Raw genomic sequence first — 15651 nt, 5'->3', positions numbered from 1 at the left:
CAGCTCAAAATAGTCTCCCTAGCTGAAGCCCCAGCGCTGATTGTTCATGAGGCGTTCAGAGGTGTTTAGAGCGCTAGGGACCCTGAGCCTTCAGCTGGCTTGTGGGTGGCTGGCTGCACATGCACGATTCCCCCAAGGTCAGCCCAGGTGCAGTTATCCTCTGAAAGCAACAGCACGGTTGTGGCCTCACATGGGAAAACCGTCAGCAAAATGACTTTGCTTCCCTTCTTTTCTCTCACAAAACCCTGTTTGAACTTCAGGTGTTTATTACGAAACAGTACCACTAGTATTATTTTCTGAATCTAGAAAGCACATGCATCTCCTTGATTCTGAGCTGACACAAGTATGATCTACTCTCTGGGAAAATTGCTGTAATGGGACATAACACAGGACTCTACTGGAGTGCCATGTATTCACAGGTCCAGACAGGAATTTCTTAAAGCCTGCCCTCAGTGGAGAATGTTAATGCATCAATAGTCAAATCTCCTCAGCAAGACAATTGTATCTGCAGAAGTTTTATCAAGAAAAGTTTTTCAGGACTAGGTGAAAATTTCTAAACCACAGCAAGGCCAACACAAAACCAGCATCCCTTAGTATCCATGCTGGCATGGATGACAGTTTAAACCTTTCTCCCACACGTGACTAAGGGTGCTGCACTAAGGCAAGTCCTTCAGCCTCTAATGTTTAAAGTTATTTCATGCACAGTGACTACCTGATTACAAAAAAACAGTAAAGTAGCTTTCATAAGAAAGGATAACCACCAAACAAAAAGGGATGGATTGATACTTCTGGGAAAGCAGAGTGCAAACTGCTGGTTTAAATCAGGCAATACAAGGTTTTCTGCAGCCCAGGCACATGCCCCTAACACGAGTGTAACAATCGCCACTTGTGGAGCTTTTCTCAAAGATAACACAAGGCCCAACTTTTTCCCTAGTGCAGATCAAAACCCCTGAAAGACTAGATCTCAGAAAGCTTTGTCGGGTGGGAAAACCATTTCCATGTGCTTGTTCTTCTTTTACTCAGCACCCGAATCACAGTGGCAAATTAAGCAACTATGGCAAGCTGCTGTTTATCAGGACAAACTAATGAGCAGGAAGAATTTCTGCTGTGGGGGTGGCATCTTCCTGACATGACTTCGATTCTTGAAATGACAGTTAAAAAAGAAAAAAAAAAAGTTCAGTTTAACTACCCTTCCAAAGCAGGTAGGTTTTGTTATTCAAATATAACGTTCCAAGAAACCCAACAGCACTGAATAACTTGAGCTGAAAATGAGTTTGTTCAGGATTCACTCTAGAACATGTGGTCTCTCCACCAGAATGGTTCTAAGGAGGGTTCTAGTCACAAAGAAATCAGGCCTGTTAATTAAAGCCAAACAGAACATCAAGGTCTACGTGCCAGCTCTAGAGAGGAAGGCTGAAATTCAGGGCCACTATAAACACCTTCATATTGACGTGGTTTCTAAATCTTTCTTGCCCTGACCCAAAGACTGTGAAGGAGAGAAGACGATATCTGATCCTTCCGTTCTGCTGAGCTGGGTGTGTATTTTGCAACATGTTTGGAGAACAGCCTATGCCACTACACTGTGCAGCTCCATCCTTAGCTCATGCTCCCAGTGCAACTCATCTAGGCCAGTGGCTACCCTAGTGCTGGTTAGTGACAACTGGAGATCCTCCTTCTAGCAAAAGTTCTGGTATTATCCTTACAGCTGTGTTCACGGTATTAATTTTAAACATGTAGGAGAAATATATCTAAACTTCAGGTTAGGAACACAAAAAGAGGGTAAGAAAATGCTCTGTGTCTGTAACTGCACAGAAATGAAAAAATATTAAATAATGGAATAAACAACAAACAAACAAATAAAATAATTCCTCCATTAATTACTTAAAAATAAACTAAAAAATGTATTTTAAAAAAATAAATTGCAGGTTTGGGTGTTTCCAGCTTTTGCTACGATTTCTTGAAGTTTTAGCTAGCAAAGCTCTTACTGTTTTTATTTAATCAGAGCATTTGCTGAAAATGCTGCCTTTCAATTTTGAGACTGCTCTGGGCACTCAAGTAAAGCTGGCCATGCTGAACAGTGTTCTGTGGAGAAGGGTCAACTGCTCAGACTGTCGTATATTGGCATACTTCTTCTAAAGAGGTACACAAATTTACACCATTTAAGGATCTGGCCCTGATCATGGATTTTTGAGAAAATTACCATAACTGTAGTGTGACACAGGAAAACCAGAATGTAGCAGCTGACAGGAAAATACATTTTATATTACTGATACATTTCTATTTTGAGTGGAATTAATAATAACAGAACATATAGTTGCATGCACACTGTGTTTTTAGTATGGCTTTTTGTCTTTAAAGAAAGTAATCTCTCAGTTTTTTCATCCAATCATAACCCCTTTGAATGTCTTAGGTCTCAGGAAGACCAGTCTTATGTGTATTCAAAGCTGCTGAAACACAAGTCGTACTGTATTCTAATTACGGAAGGCACAAGGGCAAATTCTGTATCAATTAAATTATATGAATGTACCTGGTGTATTACTGTACATGCACAGTGTGGAGCTATTCAGGGCATCTGTTGTCAGCTGCATTAGGCATCTAAATGGCATTGGGCATCTCCCTTTCCCTCTGACTACACTGCAAATTTAAGCCTTCAGTTTGATCTGCTTAATCTAAGAGAGATGGTTAAGGCTGACTAATGTAGGTGAAATGCACCTCATTATCAGAAAGCACTTAGCTGTGTGTATCGCCTGACAATTACTTACAGGACACAAACAGTTAATTTTACTTGAGCTAACAAAATACATGTGAGGACTGAGTATATTCTTTGGTTCTTGAGCTCAGTGCAGACAGCAGTGCATTAAGGAAAGAAAAAAAAAAAAAAAGAAAAGAAAAAGAAGAAGAAAATCCCATAAAAATTTAATACAATAAGAAATTTTCATTTCTGTCCTCCTTTCTCTCAGGCACCGAGATCAAGAACAGGTTTCCTCTGGACCCATACAACTTAAAACTTTGATTTTAAAATGTGATCAGAATTTCTTATGCAATCATAGTTCCTAGCCCCTGGTGCTATAAGAAAAAAGAGAAAGCCTCCTTCAGCTCTTATAAAACTTGTAATACAAATATGTCAATTGGCATCACCCATTCCAACTGCAGTGGCTGATTTTAAGTTTTTAGAGTTGTCTGAGTGCCTAAAACCTTTGGAGAAAAAACCTTAAGCCTAAAGTTTGAAATACAGGTGATTTAAGGGACAATTAAGGAGATGCAGAACCTCTGCAAAACTGATCTTTTCTTTCAGGTGGTGACAGTGTATACGTGAATCAGACTTCAGGAAACTACATTTTTACATGAGATCTTCAAGGCCATATTTTGAGTGCCTTAGAAACAGCTTATATTGTTGTTGCAACTTTTCTTATGCAGTGAAACGAAATTGCTGAAGCAGAACTCTGCGGGAGTGGAGCCACAGGAATTTCTGCTCTTCACAGGGATTTGAGTCTTCCCAGGTATTTCAAATGTATTTACAGAAGGTCTCATCACACACATGACCATCTCAGATTTTACAAATACCTAGTGATAGGCTTTCATGTTCATGCCTGGATTATGACCATCAGAAAGTTCAGAGGCTTGGTTCTTTGCAAAAATAGTGAGGCAGAACCTCAGATGCTACTGATTGCCACACTACTGAAGTCCTGCAAACTCAACAGAAAATGCCAAGTCCTGGATATGCTTTTTGAGTCTGGATTCAGATATGGGTGTAAAATTGATGGAGTTCCATGTGGGAATAATTGATTCTGTAATTTTGCAACTTTCTAAACTTTAAAATACAGCAACTTATAGGGTCACACTGTGATTTGTGAAAGGCAAAAAAGAAAGAAAAAAGTGTGTTTACTACAGGCTGTAGCGTATCATTTTGGTGGCCCTCAAGCTGCACCCAGGAAGTTGCTGTTGAGAACAGGGGACACAACATCAGCATCTCATTTATAGGAAGTCAGGACTTAACTGTCTGTTGAGAAAAATACTTAAACTCCCTGACACAAATTATAGCTACATCTCAGTAGTTTAGAAAAACAAATAAAGCCAGTACAGAAAGCATTCATCCTACACTTTGTCACTGGGGTAGGGAGAATATAATTTTGATTTCTGTCCTGTACGGAAAAAGACACAAACATAAGTTAAAGCTTTAAGGGCTTCTCTAATGCATGTCTTGTTACTTCTGAACAGAAGAGGGGGTTCCACCTGGAATGAACTAGATACTAAATGCATAAAAAGGCCATTACCCAAGAAAGCAAGAACCGAGAGGACTCACTGTCTTTTGGTATCCTCTTGCGGAACTTTTCCAGGTCCACGCTGGGGGGTCTGCTGGGCTTCTGTGGGGGTTGGCCCAGGCTGAACAGTGGGGGCAAGGATTTTTGCATAGGGGGTCCTGAGCTCCTGTTCCCATCCTTTTTCTCTTGAGATCCACCTGATGACCTTCCTGCAGCAAGCTCTGTGTTCATTTTACGGAACTTAGAAGAAGAACCTGATTCTTCCTGGACGGATTTGTTGAGAAGGATGTTCTTGGCAGCATTCATTTCCTTTTCTTCAGTCTTTTTCTCCACGTTTTCATGATTGCCTTGAGATAAGCTGGACCAGTGGCCAGTAGGTTTCAGAGCCATATTAAAAAAATTACTGCCTGCAGCTTCTGCAGCACGGTTACTATTTTCATCCATTTCCTTTGCTGCTTTAAATGAGTGTATATTTGGTCTAGAGCTTGATAGTCCTTTTTGCAGAAACACATTTTTATTAGAAGTGTCTTCGTTGGGGGTAACCTCATGGTTGAGAGAAGGTTTCTGTGCAAGTCGTGGTTTAGAGAAAGAAGGCTTGGTCTCATTTTCTTGTGTTGCAGACATGAACTTTTCCTTAACTGCAGTTACTTTTGAAAATGCTGGTTTTGCCTCACTTTCCTGTGGTACAAAATTTGAATTTGTTTTTTTCCCCAGAGGATTTTTTTCTTTCTCATGAGGACCAGAGTTAAGAAACTTGTTCCCTGCAATTTTAGGATACAGAGGCTTTGGTTCTTCTTTTGCCAGGTCACTGGTTTTGGTGGGGGGTTTAGTGCATCCAGCTTTTCCATCATTTTCTCTGTTAGTTGGCTGAAGCTGAACCCCAAACCTTTGTGCCACTGGTTTCAAACATGGGGACTTTAGATCCTTCTCTGTTTTATCGTCATTTGAAGGCTTGGCTGCCAGAGGAGGCTTAGGATGAGCAGGTTTGTGGAGGGTACTGGGTCCTGAAAGAGGAGATATAGTTCCTTCACTTGCAAATTTCTCAAGTGCTGCTTTCTTTGTCTGTAATCCTGTATGGATAAATTGTCCTGGGACTTTGAAAGGTCGACTGTTACCAGATGTATCCTCTGTGGGGTTGCTACCTTTGTTAAATTTCGCCATGAGTGATTTCACATCTGCCTTGACATCCTATGAGCATAAAGAAGAGAAAAAGAAAGAGCAGCAATGAGAAAGTCCCCGTTGCAATGTTCACACATACTGTACTTTAAAGAGTTTCCTGGTCTGAGGCTTGTAGTACTGCTGATTGGCTGTGGAGATATTGTAGCACATCTTCCTGTAGGGTTAGAGAAGCTGAGCATTTTGTTATATTCTTGCTTTGGTTATACAATCTTTAAAAAAATTTCAGTGGGAGTGCTGTCTTTAGAGAGCGGTCATGCAACTCCTTTTGGGCATATTATAATTTCTGTTTATTTCTGGAATTGGGAACTGAGCATTTAATAAATATAAGAAAATACACACTACTTTAAAATTAATGCATTGCTAAAAATGTGAATGTCATACAGTGAGAAGCATAGATTGTACTAGAACCTGGATCCAAGCTAACGTTATTGCTGCCAACTCTTTGGAGCACTACAAGTTCCTTTGTGAAGACAGAATTTTGGTTTGGGGTGTGTGTCAGGTTTTCTTTCCCTTCTCAGCAATTTTCTTCCCTGCTGCTACCCCCTTGCCCACATTTTGTCCTTGTGTCTCTTCTCCATTTTGTATCTCAGAAAACTGCGTTTGTGGAAGGAAAATTAAAATATGTGGAATAAAATAGGAAGAAATGACAAAAAATACACCCAGATACAGTCAAAGTTACTTCTTGGGGGGGGAAAAAAAATGTTGAACAATTCCAAGTGGATAAAACACAGCTTCATTCAAGAATGTTTTAATTGGTCAGCCCTATTCAATACCTTTCAGAACCAGTCTTTAATTTGAAGGGCAAAACCTCAATACATTGGAATGCAGTACAATTAAAACTCAGTGCGGTGAAGAATGGGGGCGAAGGGGAGCGAGCTAGTCCCGCTGTGTTGGGCTGGGGCCACCTTTGGGTCCAGGAGCCCTCTGCAGGGGGGAGTCCTTTCCCAGCCGGCAGTAGCAGCAGGGGTGCAGCTATGGCAGATGCATTGGCATATCTGATTCACAACTTCAGTGAGATCTGTTTTGTTTGTGAAAACTAAAATGTAAGACTAATGGTATAAATCAGGGATGTTGTAACTATGAAGGGCTCCGGATGATTCGTTTGGAAACAAAGGAGTATCACTACAATGCACAATAAATAGGGATATGAAAAAAAAAAAAAAATTGGAAAGTTGAAGAATTAATTGTATCTTCACCCAGTACAGTTCAGCAGATGCTCAGTAATTGTTTCTACTTCATTAACAAAAGCTTCTAGATTGGGGTTTTGCTCCTTTTGCCTTCTGTTTGATTGTATGCCATTATGTGAATTACCCGTTATGTTGGAACAGTTTTAACAGTGACCTCTGCAACTTCAAGTTAGCTTTCCCAGTCTTTCAGGGTCACCAAGAAAGCCCTTCCAAACTGTTTGTATTATACTACAAAGTTACTTAAAATAAATACAGGCAAAACAAGATAGATCGTATACGAAACTTATCCCCAGAACACCATATTTTGCACATACAGGGAAGGGAGGAAGTACACATTTACTATAGAGATTATCAGGTTCAAACCATCTACTGCTAGTTGACGCATATGCACTCACACACACACACAAAATTACGCTGCAGAGATACATATATGTATCACTAGCGATTCAAGATTTTTCCCACAATACCTCACAAAGCACTGATTTTACCCACTTACATAGAAAGTTAAGCTAATTGCAATGCCAGAGAAAATAACAAGCCCTTTTGTCTCTGATGCCTTTTGACTTTGTACTAATGAATGATTATTTTTTTTTTAACTTCTGTAATAAAATCTAAAACATCAGAGATACTAGAACTCTACCTCAGTGTCTAAAGTCTTCAGAACTTATCAATTACAATCTGATCAGCTGCTTGGCTAACTCAGCAGCTCGTGTGTTCTGAAAGTTATAGTAATGAATTGATTCTTCTGCTACCTCTTACATTTGAAATGTAAGAAAATGTGCAGTGTCAAGCTACAGAAATGTGAACATTCTGGACAAGAGATGTTCAGCATGTAGGTCTTTCGGAAGCTGGAAATGGTGGCCTTGAAGAAACTGTTCTTGTAATAATAACTGGTTTCTGAGAAGTTTTCTACATCTTCGTAATAGCAATATCAATTACATTCACACATGCTTTCATACGGACTGAACCATTCACTACTGCCACATTAGGACTGTGAATGGATTACTTTTAACAAATTTCTTCCCAGTACTGTGAACAAATCCTGCCCTAGTCATGCAGATTTACAGACTTTTCAAGAGTGAAAAGGTGCTAGGCACGTGGAAGGGTTTGAGACTAGCATTGTAGCCTCTCTCATTTACTTACAGTGAGTAGTATGTGGTAAACGTAACACTAGGAATCAGAAGAGAGTAAGAAACCCTATGAAATCTTTCTGCTTCTTTATAACGTACGTCACCAGTTCCTGTTTTTATAACCTACGTTATACTAGAAGCCATATTGTGGATTCTAATGCACAGCCTGACTGGCCAGGTAGACAGATGGGGAACTGGGAAAAAGAGAGAATCATTGTGGCCATTACCTATTTTGTTAGCACACAGATTAGCATTAGGCTGAAAATCATTGAACAGGAACTTGAAAAGATTCTGAAGTGAGGTTAAGTTTATTCTACCCTTCCCTTCTAAAATGCAGAGTGTCTGTGGGACAGAGGAGTCTCATGCAAGAAGTACTTGGGGTATTTTATGAACTTTCTCTTTGTGATCTATTGGGAAACTCAATACAAAACATTTTTTGCTTTTCAGCTTCTGATCTAAACTGGAAGCAGCACATAAGGCACTCAGTAACATTTAATTTGATAGGAGATGGTTGCATTATTCAAATGTGTTTGCTCAAATCTAGAACAATACCCAGGTTTTAGTTCCCATGCCATAGATTAATCAAGGAGACTTGCATACAAAGTGCTTTCCCAGCTTCCCACTGCCTTCAACAGAGACTCACATACATACCGAGATACACTTGTACACAATTCTTCTGCAACTAGATCTTCATTACCTCAGTGCAAACAAGTGAAATTCTCCATTATTTATAATATAACTGCACATTTCTGTATAGAAGTACAGTGTAATGAGAACACAAGAAAAACAAAGGTTCCAACTGTATTCTTGCTGAATTTACTGTGACCATTCCTGTCTCAACTGGCAGCCTAATCAAAAAATGTTTGTTTTGTTTTGGCATAAATATGTTGTCATTATTTACTTTCCAGTCTCTGTGAAGCCATTTCACTTCAGTTTCCCCTGTGGTTGCTCTTTCTTCAAACAGCAACGCTGGATCAGTGAAAGGGATAGGAGATGAGTGTGCATATGATCTTGAATTAAGCAAACGAAGTATATGTAACTGTTGACTGTACAAGGAGTTGTACAATTCTTTAAAATACATGCAGATCTGAGTTGTAAGGGAAAAAAACCAACCCATCTTTTCACTTCTCACTTGTAATATTTTCTTTTCTATTCCTATATGATAGGGTCTAAACAGGCCTTTTAGAAACATATGATCTTTTATCAGGATCAGATCTTGATAAGTTTGCGAGAAAGTAATGAAATAAAGATTGTAAAGCTATTCCTTTAAGACGAAAAGTGTGTATACTCATGAATACTTGTGACAGTGAAATAACCAGAGAAGCTGATTACCACTAAGGGAACTGAGCTCTGACCCATGGACAGGGTATAAGGAATAAGGGACTGGACAGAAAAGGCTAGGAATATGGAGTATGAAAGTTACAGAAGAATGTAGATCTGAAAATTATTTGGCAACTTTATGCAGGCCTGATTCATGTTCTTCTGAAACTGGTGGATTTGAGGGAGTTTAGCTGCTTGTTTAGATGCTAGTGCCATTCTGAATTTGTCATAAATTATTGCATGGCTCTTTCCTTTTCCAGACAGAGACTTCAGAATTATTGTTATACAACTTTGTTGTTTCCAGAGCAGATAGAACATTTCCACATTGCTTTTCTTCCCGTTGTGTCTAGTTATAATGACTCAAAAAGACTCCCTGTAATAGTGAGTGCAGCATTTGGAAAGTGGAGTTAAGATGTCGCAATACTCTGTACCTATGAGTGTAAGAAAGGGAAGTACGAAAAGAAGGCAGAAAGACAGCATCCGTCCAAACTTGTTAATATAATGGTTGGTATACAAGAGAAACAAGCTTTAATAAGATACTAAATAATGAAGAGCCAGGCTATTCTGCTGTCTGAGGGTTTTTTTGAAAGGCAGTCTGTAGGATGGAAAGGATAATTACAAATCTAAAGGATTCCCTGTTGAGAGGCTGACAGCCTCTACATTGTCCTGAGAACATCGTTTCACATATCCCTCTAACACCAGCAAGACAAAACCAGCACACTTACGAGGACACGTTGTTGTCAAAATTAGACAAGATGGTGTTCCAGCTTGATCACACTGTATTCTTTACCTTTTCCTTTGTGCATTCCTCTGCACTTTTGTTGTCCCTCTCCTGTCATTTTTTCTCATCTTTTACCTAATCATAAGACTCACTACATCATATTGCAGGGACATGAGAAGATAATACAGTTCATCCACTCCAGGTCAGTTTGAGATAAGAACTAGTGAAGGTGTAGGGCTTGTCCGGAACAGCCAGATGACATTCCAGCTTGGTCCCAAAGTATTGCTGTCACAGCCTATGCATGAAGCCAAAGTATCTATCCATACATGGCCATCTCTTCATCCTATGTCCTGATAAGTTTCACACAGTTTCAGTCTTATTTTCTTGTTTCTTTTTGGTACCTGTCTATGTAAAAATAAAAAAAAAAACCCACCCTACCAACAATTGTCAACTCAATCTTCAACAGCAGAAGCCTGGCAGCTTCAACTTTCCACCAAGAACTTCTATCCAATAAAAACAGACTTATATAACTTTCTGAAATAGAATTATGATTTTTTTTTTAACATGGCTTTATATAAGCACAGAGTTTCATGATACTTAATAATTTGGGGTTTTAAAATTGTTTTTCCCATATGCTAATCAACAGCTTTCAGGATAACTTAAATTTTCTAGTGAGCCTGCCCAGGAAATGCAGCAGGCAGATACCTCTTTAGTCAGAACGATGTTTATATATAGTGTATACAGTGACTGCCTTCTGAACATCTTTGATTTGACTCTGGCTATTCCAGTGAAATTAATGTAACATCTCCAAATCTCAAGGAAGAAAAATGAGTTCCTGCCACTGAAAAGTTCCTGCCTCTGTTTCTAAAATTTCAAGATACCCCACCCAAGACTCAACCAGCCACAAACAATGCAAAAGGAATTACTAGAAAATAATTGCCTGTAAATGATACTATATCTGTTGCTATTCAAAATACAAAGATCACTTAGATTAGGAATGTTCTCAGTAAAATTTCAGGGAACGAAATGTGAAACTTAGAGAGAGAAAACTCCATTTTGTCAGCTTGGCATCTTTTCAACTCCACAACAAACTGTAAGTAAAATCTAAAGTTAAAATTTCCAGTTATATGAGGTTATATGTAATACCTTGTACTGATTCTACTCCTCTGGAACTTTTCACATTTATTTCTAAGACAAACATGTACAACAGCTTACCTGGATTCCGCGAAGTTCCCCAATATTTTGATATAGGCAGAAAAACTGGCTCCCTCAATGTGACAATCCACGCGTGTATCACCTTAACAGCCTGGTCTAAGAGCCTAAACAGCCTGGTTTGCTAAGAGGAGTTCTGCTTCTCAGGGAGGGTTTGCGTAAGAATGTCGCTTGTGGGTTTCTTTATCATGATCAGTAGAGAAAACTGCCCTCCTCAGGATATTAGGCAAGAAGTGGTAGGGGAAAAGGGAACTAAAATGTGTTCAGACTGTTTGACTGCTGCCATCAGCAGTATTAGCCATGTGATATCTAAAAGTATTGCTTTTACCCCATATTGCAGAGTCCTGTGAAGCTATATTGGTGCATACAAACTTGAGTCTACAGAATAATAGATAATGAAACATGTGTGGTAATTACAAGCATAAATACAAGAGTGAACTGACCTCTTGGGTCATCTGGTCTAGTCCCCTGCTACCATTGGGAATCACTGCATGCATTCTCACTCACCAGTTGCCAGCTAACACCTTTGCTTGGTCCTGCCTTTGCCAGTAGGATCTCAAGAGATTCCACTGGTCAGTTTTTTTAAAGCTTTTGCTATGTGGAGATGTTTTTTAAAAAAACCTATGATCATCCATTTCTTCTGCCCTTCTACCTGTGAGTTCATTACACAAATTAAAGGCTTCAAAGATGATATGGGATAGAAAAAACAATATTGATGAAATAAGACCCACAAGAAATTCTAAACCTGTGTTTGTGCTGAAGGTAAACCTTCAGCTGTGCATGGGGGTGAGATTGCAGAAGAAAAATTGTGTGTCTTGGAGCTTCATGAAAAGTTATTTGACTTTTCTTTATTGTCTGTCACTTCTGCACAACTTTCTTAGTATTTTTAAAACATTTTTGGGTGTCAAACTAAGGTATTGGAAGTGCTTGATATTTAGAGCTTAATTTGACAAAACCTTCTATCTTAACTAGTTTAGAAGCCTATCAGAGTACTGGATGGAGCTTATTTGAGTTAAAAACACTGCCACATGCTTGACATTTGCCACTTGCCAATGGTAACTTTTTTGTTACATAACACAATGTTTTTTTTCTTAGTGGGAAAAAAGCAGTTCTTCATGCTATTGATTCTGCTAAACTGTATTTTATTTGTAAAATCGTTTTTATTTGTGAAAATAAACAATCATCATCAATGAGGAAGCATTTTTTTAATATTAATGCAGATTAGACTGTGGCTCTTGCTATTCTATCTGGTGGTCTTCATGATGGTTTTAAGACACTAACTGCAGCAGTGTAGTCATTTTGCATGGGTAAACACCACTGCAAGAGTTTGAGCACAGTGTTAGAAAAATCAAGCAATGATCAAAGAAAAAACTCATTGTTGCAACTCTGAATGCTAGACTGTTCCTGTCATCTTCTTTTTCAACCAAAACACAGAAATAAATACATCCCTAACTGACAGAATGCTGCTGAGAATATAAGTTGCAACAAACACAATGAAAACAACTGTTTATGCTGTGAAATTGCTGTGAAAGTTATGCATCTGCAATGTCTACCACATGCTTCATTTTGCACTTGCAGGTGCAAGAGCTTCCCAGATCCTCTTTGTTTTTCCCACTTATTTCTGTGAAGGATGTTTGTGAATGATTTGAGATAATTAGCTATTTTAAGTTGAAGAAAGAATCTGAAGGAATTAATACTTTAAGGAACAAGATCTACGAGCCTGTAATCAGCTTATAGATTTTTTGCCTTTTTTTTTTTTTTATTTTTCACAAAGAGCCAACAGCAGCAGCAGCCACAAAATCACAATATTATATTCAAGCAAGATAAGAATGTCAGTAATGATAATGCCTTCTCATGTGTAAGTGTGACATGCTAGACTCTGTGTTGACCAAACCTAGCATCTAAATTGCAGCATAGCAATGGTGTGTTACTGTTCCCATGTGCAGCTTTTTTGACTGCAGCCATAAGTATTTTTTTTTTTAACAGGGCATTTATTCAACATTCTGTTCCATGTACCTTTGGGAAAAGTGGCTGCTTAGGAATTAAATTTGTCAGAAACAGAGTAAAGAAAAAGGGAGAGAAAAAGAGCCTCACCGAGTTTCTCTGCTGTAAGTGCTAGTCCACGTTTTTAAGGCGTCTTTCATATACTGATGTTGTCCCGTGGTCTGAAATGGTTTGATAGGTCAAGCACTCCCACCTCACACCTCTGGCTTTCCAATTCAATGCTCACAAAGAATATCATAGTCAGGATCTTTTTACCTCTACAGCTGTGTCAGTACCACTGTTGGAGGTGGTAAACTGAAGCGACATGATAAAAAACAAAAATATCTTATTTTCTTTCCATGTTGTTTTTAACCTTCTTCATTTCACTGATCTTAGTCTATGATCCCAAAACAGGTGAGAGATCTTAACAGAGTTAGTGGTAAGGTCAGAGAAGAAAAAGACAGAAATGCTTGGTTAGGGCAGGTAATCCTTAAACTATGTATATATAGGGGAAAAAAAGTACACAGAAGAGCACCTTTCGACAGGTGCATTAATATCACTAAAGCATGTTTGACAATCTCCTTCCTAATTCAGAATAGTGTTCCCCTGTATATCTGTAATACACAACCCATGCAAATATGTGCTTAGCCAGAGAAAGCCGATGTTAGCACAGTTTTTCACTAAAACTTCTCTTCCTGCCTCCTCCTCATTCTGATGGGGCTTTTGCCTTGTCGTAGCAGACCAGAGGCAGCAGCAGATATGACATCTTTCTCTGTTGATAATCTCTCTGTACATACTTCTACTGAGAGAGACACAGTCTGTCTGGTTTCACGATGCTCCAGGGGGCTAACATTTCAAGTACGTGAGCCTCATAAGAGGGCAAGGCAAGTTAACAGTCCCGCTTAGCAATGCTGTGGCACTCCCCAGAGCCAGAAATTCTGTGGAAAAGCACCACCCTGCCATGACAGGATCATGGCAGTGATCCTATCACATCATCACTTTGGAAAATACTGTTTTTCAGTAAAACCTTTTATATTTCTGAACATCACTGGGAGCTTCTGCCTGCATTTTCTACAGCATGCTCTGAGAACGAACACTTCTTGTAGCATCAGTCTGCATTATCTTTGTGTCTGCAGATGGGGCTGGACTTCCTGAAAAATGTGCTGTGCATTTCCATTGGGTTGCCATTTGAAGGTGGTTTTAGTATTTCTGACAAGTCTGATGTGATCATGAGCGTATTAGCAGTATCCTGTCATGTCTACAGGCACTGTCGTGTTTATGGGAATGACTGGACTTTCCAGATACTGTTTGTGGACAGCTGACATGTAGGATTCCCTGGAACCTCCTCAAGTCAATGCTGTGGCTCTTTTGAATTGTCATAATTCATTCCCTATAAACCTATAACTGCTGATGGTTATTACCATATTCATATTTGTCTGAACAAGGAATGCAGAAATATGTTTCCATTATTTATATTTTTCTATACTAGAGAAAGGTAGAATTGGCAAAATCCAGAAAGAAATCAGATGACACTGGCAGAGTCTCCTTAACCTGACTGCTTTGTGAAGGGTTTATTTCTGTCATAGGGGAAAGCCCAGCATGCTCCAGAGCATCACGGTCACATGCATGTTACACTCCTCGTTTTCTGCTTGGGTGTATGCACTGTAACAAACCACTCCTTCCAGAGCACAGTCCTTCCCACGGACATCTAAAGCTGACAGAAAGTATCTGCCATAAAACCCCCCAATCTTACCATTAAAAAAATCTTGCATGCAAAAAGCCAAAAGTCTTTCTTTTGCCATCTGACCTTAGAAATGCTCTGGTTGACTCAAATATCAAGTAATTCTTTGAATACAAACCTTGTATTCAGGTATCAACAGCCACAGTCCACCAAATTATTCATCTTCACTGCCCTGCATTACCTGCTCTGTGTTCTGCCCCTGGGCTGTCCCTTAGTGCCCCTGCCATGTCACAGGCGCTTCCCTGCCCCTTTTGATGCAAAGCTCACTCACACAGGTGGCTCAGATTAAGCAGTTTTTGGATTAGGCTTGTTTTGCCCTGCAAGCTGCGCAGTTTTTGCTGGTGTTGGTGTTCCTGTGTCTGTCTGGATTCAGTGGCAGGAATTTGGTGGGAATTGAAAGAAGTGCCACAGAACAAAATGCTCCAGAGACACTAAATGGGAACACCAGGCCTTTGCTAAACCCTCTACAGGCACCAGAAAATCCACTTGAAAGCACAGAGTTCACCACGGTGATCAAGAGCCTGATGCATACAGGCACTGCTTCATGAATCACACCGTGGGAGGACTCCTGGAGCTTGCCACAGCACTATCACCCACCACATCCCACAGTTTATATCTCACCGAGGTCCACAGCTGATCACCAGCTGTAACTTATTAGGTGATTTAATGAGATAAGTTGCAGGTGATGTGCATGTAGCTGTGATGGCTGAGTTTGGAGCAACCAGCTCCTAGCCTGAGGAAAGTGGGATGTGGAGAGGACATGATGGCCATCTTGGTAAGGCAAGTGAGCAAGCAGGCAGGCTGACAAGCAAGCTGTCTTTCTGGCTGTGAAGTTGCTAGAAGCTGTGTAATGAGGGGAAATCAGTAGAGGCTGGGGTGAGAGGGAGGACGGAGGAGCAAGGCAGGGCATAAGCAG

General features: G+C 39.7%; 1 protein-coding gene across 1 annotated transcript in view; it reads right to left on the bottom strand.

Moving 5' to 3' along the window:
- Window positions 1-11187, bottom strand: part of FYB1 (FYN binding protein 1) — a 49860-nt gene extending 38673 nt beyond the window's left edge. The window contains exons 1-2 of the mRNA XM_040580266.1: window positions 11015-11187; window positions 4304-5450 (exon numbers count right to left, since the gene is read on the bottom strand). Coding sequence (XP_040436200.1) covers window positions 4304-5423 — 1120 coding nt within the window. The 5' untranslated portion in view covers window positions 5424-5450; window positions 11015-11187. The remainder of the gene's footprint in view (window positions 1-4303; window positions 5451-11014) is intronic.
- Window positions 11188-15651: the final 4464 nt, after the last annotated feature.

Source organism: Falco naumanni, chromosome Z (assembly GCF_017639655.2).
Source record: "Falco naumanni isolate bFalNau1 chromosome Z, bFalNau1.pat, whole genome shotgun sequence".
Taxonomy (NCBI): Eukaryota; Metazoa; Chordata; class Aves; order Falconiformes; family Falconidae; genus Falco; species Falco naumanni.
Note: the sequence above shows the minus strand (reverse complement) of the source record. Positions and strands in the feature narration are given on the sequence as shown.